The 12,723-nt window shown below is 35.5% G+C and overlaps 1 protein-coding gene across 1 annotated transcript; it reads right to left on the reverse strand.

Moving 5' to 3' along the window:
- Positions 1 to 2,830: 2,830 nt before the first annotated feature.
- Positions 2,831 to 12,388, reverse strand: LOC123528963 (plasminogen-like). Its single transcript, XM_045309078.2, has 5 exons — positions 11,911 to 12,388; positions 11,034 to 11,113; positions 9,008 to 9,104; positions 4,479 to 4,730; positions 2,831 to 3,641 (listed from the first exon to the last, which is right to left on the reverse strand). Exons 1-5 carry the CDS (start codon positions 12,317 to 12,319, stop codon positions 3,433 to 3,435), a joined length of 1,047 nt encoding a protein of 348 aa, XP_045165013.2. The 5' UTR covers positions 12,320 to 12,388; the 3' UTR covers positions 2,831 to 3,432.
- Positions 12,389 to 12,723: the final 335 nt, after the last annotated feature.

Below are 12,723 nucleotides of genomic sequence, written 5' to 3' on the forward strand. Positions count from 1 at the left end.
CACACATAAGTCACAGTAGCCCGGGATTAAAACAGCCTTGTAATGCGATTTGCAGGCGATTCCTACCTACATTTTCTCTGTAAATATGAAATTTTACTCAAATTGATACCTGAGAGTTGATAGTAAAACCAATCTAAACAAAACCTTGCGAAATTTCAAATTATACAAGTCTATACTCTATTTTTTCAGGATTAATGCAACGCTCAAAACTGCTATACTATAAGTGTCGAGCTTTCGTTCTGTCGCAGTGTACTTTTCGTTCTGTCATGTGTGCTTCTTGTTCTCGCGACCAGATGGACATACGTCGTTATCTATTTTGTAACAAAAACTATTTGTACAATTTTTAAAATGCTTTGACCTGTAAATCATGTGCGAAAGAACGAACGAGATATAGGATAACCTAAATTTGAATAAACTGGCATCGTAATAACTCTTACAATGTCCAGAGTGCCCCTTGTTTATTGACCCTTGCTAAATTCATATATGATGCGTTCGTTTCTAATAAAACGAGGTAGATTTCCATTGTCAGACGCTCTATATCGCCTGATATACCATCATTTGATGGATAATTACAGACACCAAGAGATACCTGCTTTATTTCTAATAGGTTCGATACACGAATAGGAAAGAAGCCGCAACAAAAGAACACTATAATTGGTATGGTATCAATCATACATTCACTCTACAATGATGGATGAACAGTACTAGTATCATATAATCTTTACATTTACAACATGCTTTGTTTTGAAAGAAAATATCGTTAATTTCCGTACTAACAACATATATATATATATCATTGTACATGTAATAAAAAAGGAGCAATAAAATATGTTCAAACTATTGGTGTAATTGCATCAATGTTGTTAGTATATATATATATATATATATATATATATATATATATATATATATATATATATATATATATATATATATATATATATATATATATATATATACAATTAATGATATCAAAAGTAGCAAAAGGGTTGAACCATGAGTTCTAACAACATCAGTAAACGGTTCTCCCCGACATTATTTCACAACAGTTGTATAGCAGCTAGACAGTTACATACCAAAAAAAAGGAAGATTATATTAAACAGACCAATTGTCAATATTGTTTGAAAACAAGGCAAAAGAATTTAAGAGAAGGAAAAAAATGTTGTTGAGAGTTCAGCATCCTAAGGCCATCCGGAGTGGGTACAAGTAGTATCGGTATTGCCTTATTGCCGACAGACATTGGGGTTTTATACAATATGAGCCGTGCCATGGGTAAACCAACATAGTGGGTGTGCGACCAGCATGGATCCAGACCAGCCTGCGGATGCGCAGGCTGGTCTGGATCCATGCTGGTCGCAAAGCCACTATGTTGGTTTTCTCATGGCACGGCTCATATATTATATTCATTATCTACTTTCAAAGCATTGAGAGGACTTTATGTATTTCTGAACTTCTCTGAAATTTACTGAGTTTTCTTCATTGGAAAGAGTTTCTTTTCCAAACAAGAGAGTATCTATACTTAACGGATGAAACGTACGTGTCGCGCGAAAAAGTTGTATTCTTCGGTAATTATATAATGGACACTTAAAAAAAGTAATGTTCTGCATCCTCCATACTGTTTCCAGAATTACAAGTAGAGTTTATCCCCAAATTATTTCTACAAAGATCTGCATTAAGATTGCTACAACGATTTCTGATGCGTGCATGATGAACTGCCAGACTTCTTTCTCCATTTAGAAAAAAATTAGGAACAATAGATGGTTTAAATTTGTTTTTAAGAGGAGATTTAAAGATATTTAAATTATCAGCATTCCTTATAGATTCGTCTAAATTATTCCAAAGGTCTATTGAAGATAAAACAAAGGAATTCGAGAAAATATGTGTTCGACGTGAAATCGTCACATAATTGTTATCGTTTCGAAGAGAGTATGGAGTAGAATTCGCGACATTATTAGGAAATAGATCTGCTACATAGCTTGGCACAATACCACGGTGAACTTTATATACGGTAACTAATTTCTGTATTTTTCTTCTGTCTGGTAGTGATACCCAACCTATTTCTTTAAGAAGTCTTTCAATTGAAACAGATCTCGTTAGACTAGTCGCTACACGGGCAGCTTTGTACTGTAATTTTTCAAGCAATGCCTTATCATTTTCTGTGCAGCCGTCCCAGACTATTGAGCCGTATTCGAGAATTGGTCGCATACAGGAAATGCAGATTTGATTAAGGGTTGTTCTTTTAAGTTTAAATTTCAGAGCTCTCGTGGAGCCAAGAACTTTAGAGGCAGATGACATAATATTACATATATGTTCATGCCATCTGCCATCCTCACTAAATTACACCAATGGTGGCCCTTTCCACGATGTGTCGTAACTATTTCAAACAGAATATCAAATTATAGTTAAAACTATTTTTTCTGGCGATAAAGATCAAAACTGAATCGGCAAAATTATATTTTTTCCTGGATGTAAGTATATCATAAAAAATCAGGAACTGTATTTTTTATCAGAAGGCGAATTACAATGATGGGACTGTTAGGATGTTGAAAAGATCGATTTCCAGACATTTGTTTTGATTTTCTGATACTCATTGAAGAGGAAAAACTTACTTTTTAGCAAGCAAGTGTAAACTTTATTGTTGCTTTTAGTGTTTAGCTATTGTGCTATGGATTTTGACAAACTTTTTCATGAAACAGTGTTGTCGGTGTCCCGGATTTTACCAGCAGACTGATTCAAGATGCCCAGTTTAATATTTGAGTACCATGAAGGCAGTCGAATGCCCTTCTCTAATAGTAAATCGAAAAACCAAATTAAGTAATAAAGGTTCGCTGACAGTTTGTTATAGACTTTAATATACCTTATTGTTACTGACATATTTTTCTAGCATTTTAAAAACTTCAGATTATAGTGGCATTATGCGCATCTTACTGTACATAGTGTGCTTCTGGTGAATGCTTTATAAAAGCAATTTCCGGTTGCTGTCCGTTTAAATGTGTTTAGTTTACGAGTTTACGATAATGCCTTGTAAGTAATTGAAGCTGATGCTTAGAAATAAAGAAATTGGACTAATAACATAATACATTGTACTACATGTAGTATTCTTTTCTTCAATCTTCTACGCAGGGATCTTCCTGATTTCTGTAATTGAAGGGCAGCAACTCATACGTGCAGTTTGACTTCAAAAGACTGCCCCGGTCAAAGAAGGAAAAATATTTGTAAACTTATCATTTTGTACTGGTAACAGGAAGAGTTTTGTATATTGGGTTAAAAACTATAATTTCCTCCACCCTTTTTACAAGCACATCTATTTCAGCTGGATTTTTACTTGAAAAATGCGCATTTTCCCACTTCAAACGATGCAAAATACTGTTTTCTTTCTGAGCGGTAATATAACGGGCAGCAGTTAATGATGTTTGCGATCATAAAATAATTCATTTTTCACAAAGGTACATAGCTGGCCAGTCACAATATTGAGCTTTCCATGCAAAGTCTAAAGCTCCCATAAACGATCCGCAAAGTCCCCTGTTTCTCTTGAGTGGTTCATCTTGCCCCCAATTGGTGTAACTTTTATCTAAATTCGTTTGTGTAGTCATCCATTTCCATTTCTCTTCAATGACCACCAACCCAACCCACCAGTTTCCTGAAATTTCAAAACATACGCGCAGTTTTAAAGACCAAGACCAGAAAAGCAGTCTCGGTCGAAATTATGAATTTGTGAAGTAATACGTAACCTACATGTTATTCACTCATTTAGACACTGATGCTGTTCCAGACGTAATAAGACATCAAAATTGACATTGGCAAAGTGATACATAGCAGAGCTAAATCAGTTCAAACATTATCTGTTGTGTGCGAAACAACATCGCTTGAAAAATGTAGCCCCGACAAACATATTTTTATGTATTACACAAATGACCTCATATAATCACATACATGCATGTATTAATAAAACCAGCATTGAGAACCTGAAAAAGCTTAGGCCTATGTTTAAGTTTTTTAACTGAATTGCTGGCAAGTTAGATGTACTTAAACGTTAAATAAATTGCCCTGCAAAATGTTTAAGCAGTTTTTATCTCCGTCCCCACCACTGCACACATACATGTATTATGAGGAATAGCTTTCTTACGCTTAAATAACTCGTTTTCTATTAATTTCTTCTAATAATCCTTTTCATTTTTATCATTCTTTGAAATTCGATGCAGTAAACTGAATATCTATCTAAAATCATTAGTGGTTTTATGAAACACGAGGAAATGACTAAATTGTTGTTTATTGCAAGTGGCTATATTTGAAATAATTCTTACACACCACGTGCTTCTTTAACCCTCAGCCTGCTGGCGGCCAGTGATTCTGCCTTTGCAACCAGTGCATACCAAGATAAGCCTGCACATCCGTGCAGTCTGTCCAAATTGAAAGATAAGCATGTTCATTTTAGAAATTTAGCAGGGAAAGGGTTAGTAAAATAGATGAGACTTACCACCGGGACATTTATTGATGCCACAAAATTGCCATCTTGTATCAGGGTCTGTGGTGTAGCACCAAGGCAACCCTTCTCCATCTGGATCACGACAATAGTTAGCAGCATCAGCGATTGTCCTCTCCGGGAATTGTTCGATTCTGTTTCGGGTGTGGCTGTGTGGTTGCTGTGAATCCCATCGCTGGCATATGTGACCGTAAACCGTCGTATTTTGTAAACCTTGATACTTACGTGACGTAGTTTGAAAACATTCTAAAATTCAACAAATTAGATAAGCTTTAATACATATGTCTGTGTTAATAATTTTGTAGTACAAAAAAAAACAAAAAACAAACAAAACAACAACAACAACAACAATGTCGACAGCGTTACCTATTTGCCCGATTTTTAACATATCGAGTATGTGTATGCCCTAGAATCCGACAAATTGTATCATTTTTAACAAATTGCTATCTAGAGTTATATTTATGAACAGTTACCAAACCTATTAAACTAACTAACTAACTAAATAACTAACTGATTCTCAGCAAATGACCGAGAATGTAGGTGATAGCAAACAGAAACCATAGGACACTAATCTATTATAACGTATATAAACGCTTCATCTGAACTTCCATATAAACAGGTAAATTCAAGACAACGATGTACTTTTCATACACATTTTACAAATATTTCATCCTTCCAATACATAAAACCTTCAAAGGTTAGTATCGTTTTAAGTATATTTAGAAATGATATTAACATGTTTACAAAGATCATGAACATACCAGTTTAGAAAGAACAAATTTAATTATAAATTGCCAAAACGTGATATAAACCCATATGTTGTTCATAATAACGAGAACTGGAAATTGTACTGTTTTGCATCCAGTGGCTTCCGCGTAATGCGAGATTAGGAGGCAGTAAGGGGGCAAGGGACAGTAAATTTGAAAACTCCACAACTCTGCGCTGATACCAGTGCGAAAAAAAATCATAAAAAATCCAGTTTCGACAAATTCAAGGCAATTATTGAGCGAATGTCTCGCATAGACATAGCACTTCATTATGTGACATTTTCAGTCTGCCGATTCTGTTTCTTCTGTGATAAAAACGAGTAAAACGCAGGTTTCAGGACACTAAATTTTTAGACAAAAATGGCCCAAAATGCACTCCTTGTGCGACCTGTACCGTATTATCTGCAAATGACTGACCTAAAACACATGCATATTTTTAAAGCATGTGACCAGACGAAAATAATGGTGGAAAGTAAAGTATCACATAACCGTTTACTTTTTCCGCAAATTTGAGCTGAAGCTGGATGGATGGAGGACCGTTTCCAATTCGTCTGACTTCCGTTACCTCAGGTAAAGTTTTAGACCCGGCCGTCTACATGGAGCTAGGAAAATCGATACATGCACATATTTATTTTACACAATAACCACTCGTACGCAGGAATCCTTAGTTCTATAAACATCATAAATAACCAGTTGAATATATATGCCTGTAAAGTACATATGTCTATTTTATTTAAAAAACGTACCCGGGCCAAATGCGAAACTGGCCCCTGCTACTTAAACAGTTTTGAGCTGTAAGTGTCGATTTGGCCAGGGTCCAATTTACAAATAAGAGGCAATTTACGGATTGAAGTGGATATTTAAAGTTTAAAATAATAATAATTGCTAGAATTGAAGTTTCAGCGGCTAGAATTGAGTTTCACTTATTTAAAGAAAATCAGTTGAGTAGCTTGATCTTGATAGTATGACGTAATGACTTGCAGGAGCGTATACATGCTTCCTCTGAGCTAGCTTAAAGTGGGGTTGTCATTTTAGCAGGGGCCTCAGGAAAACTGGAATAGTGAAAAAACGGTACGGATGGCACATATATTTGAGCTTATTTTCAGATTTAACAGTGTTACTGGAGTATGGAACAGTGTAGCAGTTGGGGCTATCATTTGCAGGGAATTTTCTACAGCGATTTGAAAATTGGCAAATTTAGCTTTTTTCGTCATCAGTTTCCGCGACCGGGAGAGCACAAAATTCAGGTTTTGTAGGAATAAGGTCAGTAATTCGGTCGAAAATGTGCTTCCGTGGTGTTGTCGAAAGAAGTCCATAATAAATAGATCCTAATTTTCCCATTTTCTGCGCAAATTCGTGTAGAACGAGTGCTTTAATCACACTTTTTCGCTACTAGAATACATTCTGCATGAAATGAGACGGTTTTCATGTTCATACAACCCACATGGCAAGTTTTGCAGATCGAAACCGGAAGTAGGTGTTTATTGCGCGGAGGAGAGCAAATATGTGCCATTTTTAGGGTAGCAGACCACAACTGACTGGCATTTCACTAGGAACTATTCAACCCCCTATTTTCTTTTCATTTTTTCGTTAATTTGTGATAGAACTTTCATGAAAAATTGGTGTAGGAAAAAGTGATGTTCTCTAAAGATACGTAAAGACGACATGAAGTTGTCGTTTTTTTATATGAAACAAAGAAGGATTTGAATTACTGACCTTTAACCTGTAAACAGAAAACTAGATACTAGAGATGTATTGCAGATGGTTTGTAACGATAGACATACAGTGATGTTAATGTTGCAATATCTTTATTACAGGTGTGTGGATACAGACTTTTGTGTGAGGTTTTGAAAGTTGGGTAGGCGACTCTAGGCCGAGAAGCTCAGAAAACTGCATGTTTACTGCCTCCTTAATGGTCAGACACTGCTATTAATTTTCCCATAGGCTTACATTGTAAGAAATGACAGTGTAGGACCCTCTTAAAACTTTCATTGGCACATAAGGTGTCATTTTTCCTATCAAATAGCCTTCCATACACAAAAAAAATACCATTTTCATATGGGCATGCAGGATCCACTTTTTTCTATTTCCATTCATAGACAACCACCCTCAACTGTGCATGGAATTTAGTGGTGAATTTCCAACTAGTACTTACTTCACTAAATTGCTAATTCCAGAATTAAATATATAGCCCGGCAGCTATAAAATACCTCAAATTGCACAGAAAACATTACATTTCAAGATTTTAAAGATATTTTCATGATCAAAGGCAACACCTTTTTAACGAATCAGCTGATGTCTCATTGACTCTAACGGGTTTCCCTACACACTTTTCAGCCAATCCGAAGCCTTGTTTCTAATAGCATATTATCTGACCTAATCTTTCAAAATGATTTCACGTGAAATACGAAACCGGTGTTGACATAAATGTTCTACTTCCGGCGTATTCGATTGCGTGAAACGGCTCTAGTACGATGTCTAAATGATATTGCACTTTGCCTTTCTAACATGTATTCCACAGATTTTAACGAAAATACTGTGAATGATTATGGTGCAATTATATATTGCCCAACAAAATAACATAACCTGATCAAGAAATACCATAACTGTGATCATTACAATCAGTCTAGTTTTAAAAATACAATATTCGATGTTGCATTTACATGTATAATATAGTTAGAGTGTAGAGTAAAACGAGAACATGACGATTCAACACAACATTTCATTAAAGAAATGACACCATTTTGCTCATGTAAACCAAAGCACTACCCTAAGAAAGTATCGCTGCAACCGCTTAATTTACGATTAACAAAAACTGTATAAAGTAAACTGCGATTAATATCATAAAACGCGTTATTGGCCATAGAGTCGAATATCAACAAAAAATGTATTTGTCTTCATTTTGACCGTAAAATGTCGTTGATAGAACAAGGTGGGCAATGATAACACTACATCGTTCATCAGATTTCACATCTCAAACGGGTATAACACGAAATATTTCTTCCAAATAACTTTAAAAGCTGACCAGAACAAACTTTGTATAGGTTTACCTAATATTTGTGTAAAATTTAATATTTAAAATGTTCTGATAAGAAGATTTTAATGCTTCCGCTATATACATAAAGGGCAAAGTGACCACGTCCGCTGGTGGCCGTGTTTTTCGAAGAATCAACATAATTTAAAAATCGTGGTAGATGGTCATCCAAAGATCAGTTGTGGGAAATTATTTCATTATTTTCTGACGAGATTTATAAACTTTCCCTATATATGTAGCGGAACGTTACAACTCCCCCTTCCTTTGATGAGGGAAATATTTTGAATAAATTTGGTACAGGGGCATTCTGATATTATTTCAGTTTTCGATTAAGAAAAGATACGGTTTCAAATATATACATAATAGGGAAAAAGGACACACCATCTGGTAGCATAAAAATCCTTGTAGAAGGTCATCCAAGGTTTTAAATCGGAAAATCGGTATATAAGGAAATATCGGAAATATCGCTTGAATATTGTCCTTCTTTTAACGCCGTCAGACGGCCCTTATGTGTAACCAAGGGAAACCGTTTGAACAGATTTGAGAGAGAACTAATGCTATGTTTCATCAACATCCATTAATTAATCGTTTTCAGAGGTGAAGTTCGAAGAAAATGGTTAACGGGCGGATGGACGACATACACCAGACGATGGATGGTTTGTGATCACAATATCTCTACTACAGCATTATACAAGTGAGCTAAAATGGCCGATAGTTCTTACCAATATCATCGATTTGTTTTGCATATGTTCTTAGAAACTGGTTTTCTGCTGTAGTGTTTATCTCGGCGAGGTAACCACCTAGTTGTTGACAACGGATCTAAAACAAACGTGTCCAATTAATCAATGTGAAAATGAAACAAATTTATACAGAAAACGAGTAAGGTTGGTTCTCAGAATCTAAATTTTCAGAGAGAAAATAAAACTATTCAAACAAAGATTAATAAAATGTTTTGACGAGTAATGCTGTTGAACATCATTAAACAAGTACAGCAATGACAAAACTAACTTTTGAAAGAATCTATTATTAGATTAGTGATGACATAAATTTAAAAGACAACACTATTGCTATCTGACTGAACAACATTTAGGAATATACAATAAGGTATCGGTGAAACATATAAATACGAGCCTAAAATGGTAAAACGTGTATTCAGTACATATATCTTGGTAAACAAAATATAAGAAAAAAGAAATATTGTCATTAACATTATTTTACATCTGAGTTAAAATTAGTTCGCGGCAGGGATAAGTAACCTTGAAATAAACCGAAGTTAAATCTTAACGTTATTTTCCAGTTATATGTATACATCAGCATGTATGAGAAAATATTTATAGGTTATTAGCTTTGTATCGGGAAATATGCGCGAGTTCTCAGCGGAAATATTGCACGACTTTAGGAGCGCAATATTCTTCCGCTGAAGAACGAGTGCATATTTCCTGATGCAAAGATAATAACCTTTTTATTACATACACATCTACACGTATAAATATAATGTATATATCATAAATTTGTTCAATAGCCTGAATAGGATTGACAATACTGAACTAAATAGAAAAAATAGTGCAAGAACAAACACTAAATAACGTCACGCACCCGATATGAAATTCAGGTGTCAGTGTATGGAAAAATACTGACGTTTCCGGTGCCAGTGTAACTTATCGGTGAACAGAAACATGTATGTAATAATAGTTTATATGCGTTGTGAGTCTGATAACTCTTCGCATATTTGTTTTATACTTTCGCATATTACGCCTATTCTGTTTTAAAAATCCATTCCATAAGTTTTACGAGGTTGCCACAAGTAAATTATAGATAATTATTTTCATAGGTGACAGATCGACATCCATTTTATATCATTCTAACCATTTTATCAGGAGCTTCATTATTTGAACGAAACTACGTTACAATATGATTATATAGAGGTACAATTTCATGCAGTTCGTACAGCAAATGCTATTGAATAGTAGTTATTGAATTGTTTATAACTTTATGTTACATGAATAACACGTGTTTCAATGTCTTTTTTTTTTAAATGTTGAAGGTTTGCTTTTTTGTATGTCATAACTGTTTCAAGAAAGAATGTCGTCCTTTTTCTTTAAAAAATTTTGCAGGCATTTTTTCTATTCACATTCTTTTGATGTATTATGGGCATAACGGCTGGATAAGTAATTGTTTCTAATAATATAAACTAGTTTACGTCTGGGTCTAGGTCTGACCGAATTTGTAAATTTCTCACCAAACGGTATGGTTTATACGGTGGCATAGAGGGGACATAGGAAATATTTTATTTATCATGTGCGCACGTGTTAGCTATCACGTGCGAACGTGTTAATTAACACGTGCGCACGTGATAACTATCACATTCGCAGAGGAAATATTTGATTTATCACGTGCGCACGTGATAGCTATCACGTTCACATAGGAAATATTTGATTTATCACGTGCGCACGTGGTAGCTAACACGTGCGAACGTGATAGTTATCACGTGCGCACGTGTTAATTAACACGTTCGCACGTGTTAGCTAACACATGCGCACGTGATAAATAAAATATTTCCTATGTCCCCTCTATGCCACCGTAGGTTTATTTTCAATACGCACTTTTGTGACGCTATTGTATCTAACCAAATTCTTTTGCATATTTTAATAAATATCTGTTTCGTAAATTATAGAGCATTTATTCTTGTACAATTGAGTTATGCCAAATGATTGTTTCTCTTGCTATAGTATAATATATAAAACTTACCATTGCCTCTAACCACCGGACTGATTCATTGCTGAAGTAGTAGCATGATTGTCCATATGTCAGCCAGTTGGTAGGGCAACCTGAAATGTAAAAATACAGTTTATAATTCTATAACAGCAAATACCTTCCTGTGAAAACAGATAATAGACGAACTTCTTAGCAATTAAACACTCTAGTGCAGTACAATATACAATAATACAGTGTTGCTTGTGGTACTTTTTTTCAGTAAATAACATACCTGTTTTATTCATATGCACGATTTCACACATACACTTATCTCATGTAAGATTCTTATTAACGCATTTAAACACCCAAATACATGAACTCTTTTCTTGCATACTGGACTGTGAATTCCGGTTATTTCACTGATGCTGGAAAACTACATCTTACACCCCGATGTGTACCATGATTCTCATGCTTTTAAATGACATATGAGCCGTGCCATGAGAAAACCAACATAGTGGCTTTGCGACCAACATGGATCCAGACCAGCCTGCGCATCCGTGCAGTCTGGTCATGATCCATGCTGTTCGCTTCCAAAGCCTATTGCAATTAGAGAAACCATTAGCGAACAGTATGGATCCTGACCAGACTGCGCGGATGCGCAGGCTGGTCTGGATCCATGCTGGTCGCTAAGCCATTGTGTTGGTTTTCTCATGGCGCGGCTCATTATAAGGAACTACGTCTATGTAGTACTTTATGCAGTAACTATATCATTTTACGTAAAACCAGATACAATTAGTGACAGAATCCTATATTAATGAATAACATTAACTTTCCTAAATGAAAAGTCATTTTTGCCAAATTCATAAACGGGTGTTCACTCTCAAGCTATTTGTTTCTGCAAATGAAACTACTGGCGTGCCGTACGACAAACCTGAATATTCTGTTGTTGTTTGTTTTTTAGAAACGGTAGTAGCTCCTTTGATACTTGTCCCTTCCTGCCCTGATTGCATAGTCGTTAGTTTATCGGTAGTGCCTGTATGGAAGGTTTTCGTCATTTCCTGTACGGTGTGCGGTAATGTAGTGCCAGACGGGTTGTTTCTTCTTGCAGTTAATTCGTATCCTTCAGGAATGACAAAGTTGCAGTTATTATTCCTGTTGTACATCAAATACCAAAGAATTTCGCTTCCCACGAAACTAACTGATACAATGATTATGATTACGTAGAGAGTCGACTTCTGCACTGAAATACGACCGCTTCCTTTTACTGAACGCACTGCGTCTTTTCTATTTTCCTTTCCATCAATCTTTAAAAGTGAATATTCAAGTGTCGTTTCTTCCATTTTTAATGCTTTGACATGTAATCGCAAAAATTCACTCCATAAAATGAAACATGAAAAGGTTTTCCTATAGTCCAAGGTCTGAATGATGCACTCTCTTACTTTCAAGTGTTAAAAAAATATAACGTACATTTGTTTACTTGCAAGCGATTCTAATTTAATTACATCCTGTTCGTATTACAGCGGTACATTGTATGTTGTAACGCCAGCTAGTGGCAGCATGCTCTCATTTACTACATAGAAAATTAGTTTAACAGGCCCGGATCCAGAAATATTTGATCTGGGGGTGGGGGAGTGGGCACCAGCTCTAGAATGAAAACGCCACCGCGACTTGAGCGGGTAGGTATGGGGAGGGGGCCTCTGTCAATGTAAATTTTTGAAATACAGACATGAAATGGTGGCTGGTG

Source organism: Mercenaria mercenaria, chromosome 13 (genome assembly GCF_021730395.1).
Source record: "Mercenaria mercenaria strain notata chromosome 13, MADL_Memer_1, whole genome shotgun sequence".
NCBI classification, from domain to species: Eukaryota; Metazoa; Mollusca; class Bivalvia; order Venerida; family Veneridae; genus Mercenaria; species Mercenaria mercenaria.

What these genes read in the sequence shown, in the direction of transcription:
- LOC123528963 (XM_045309078.2), bottom strand. Translation starts at nt 12,319, where the DNA reads ATGGAAGAAACGACACTTGAATATTCACTTTTAAAGATTGATGGAAAG. An exon ending in TCCGGTGGTTAGAGGCAATG is followed by an intron (nt 9,105 to 11,033) that starts GTAAGTTTTATA and finishes CGTTTGTTTTAG; the next exon opens with ATCCGTTGTCAACAACTAGG. An exon ending in CATCAATAAATGTCCCGGTG is followed by an intron (nt 3,642 to 4,478) that starts GTAAGTCTCATC and finishes TTGAAATTTCAG; the next exon opens with GAAACTGGTGGGTTGGGTTG.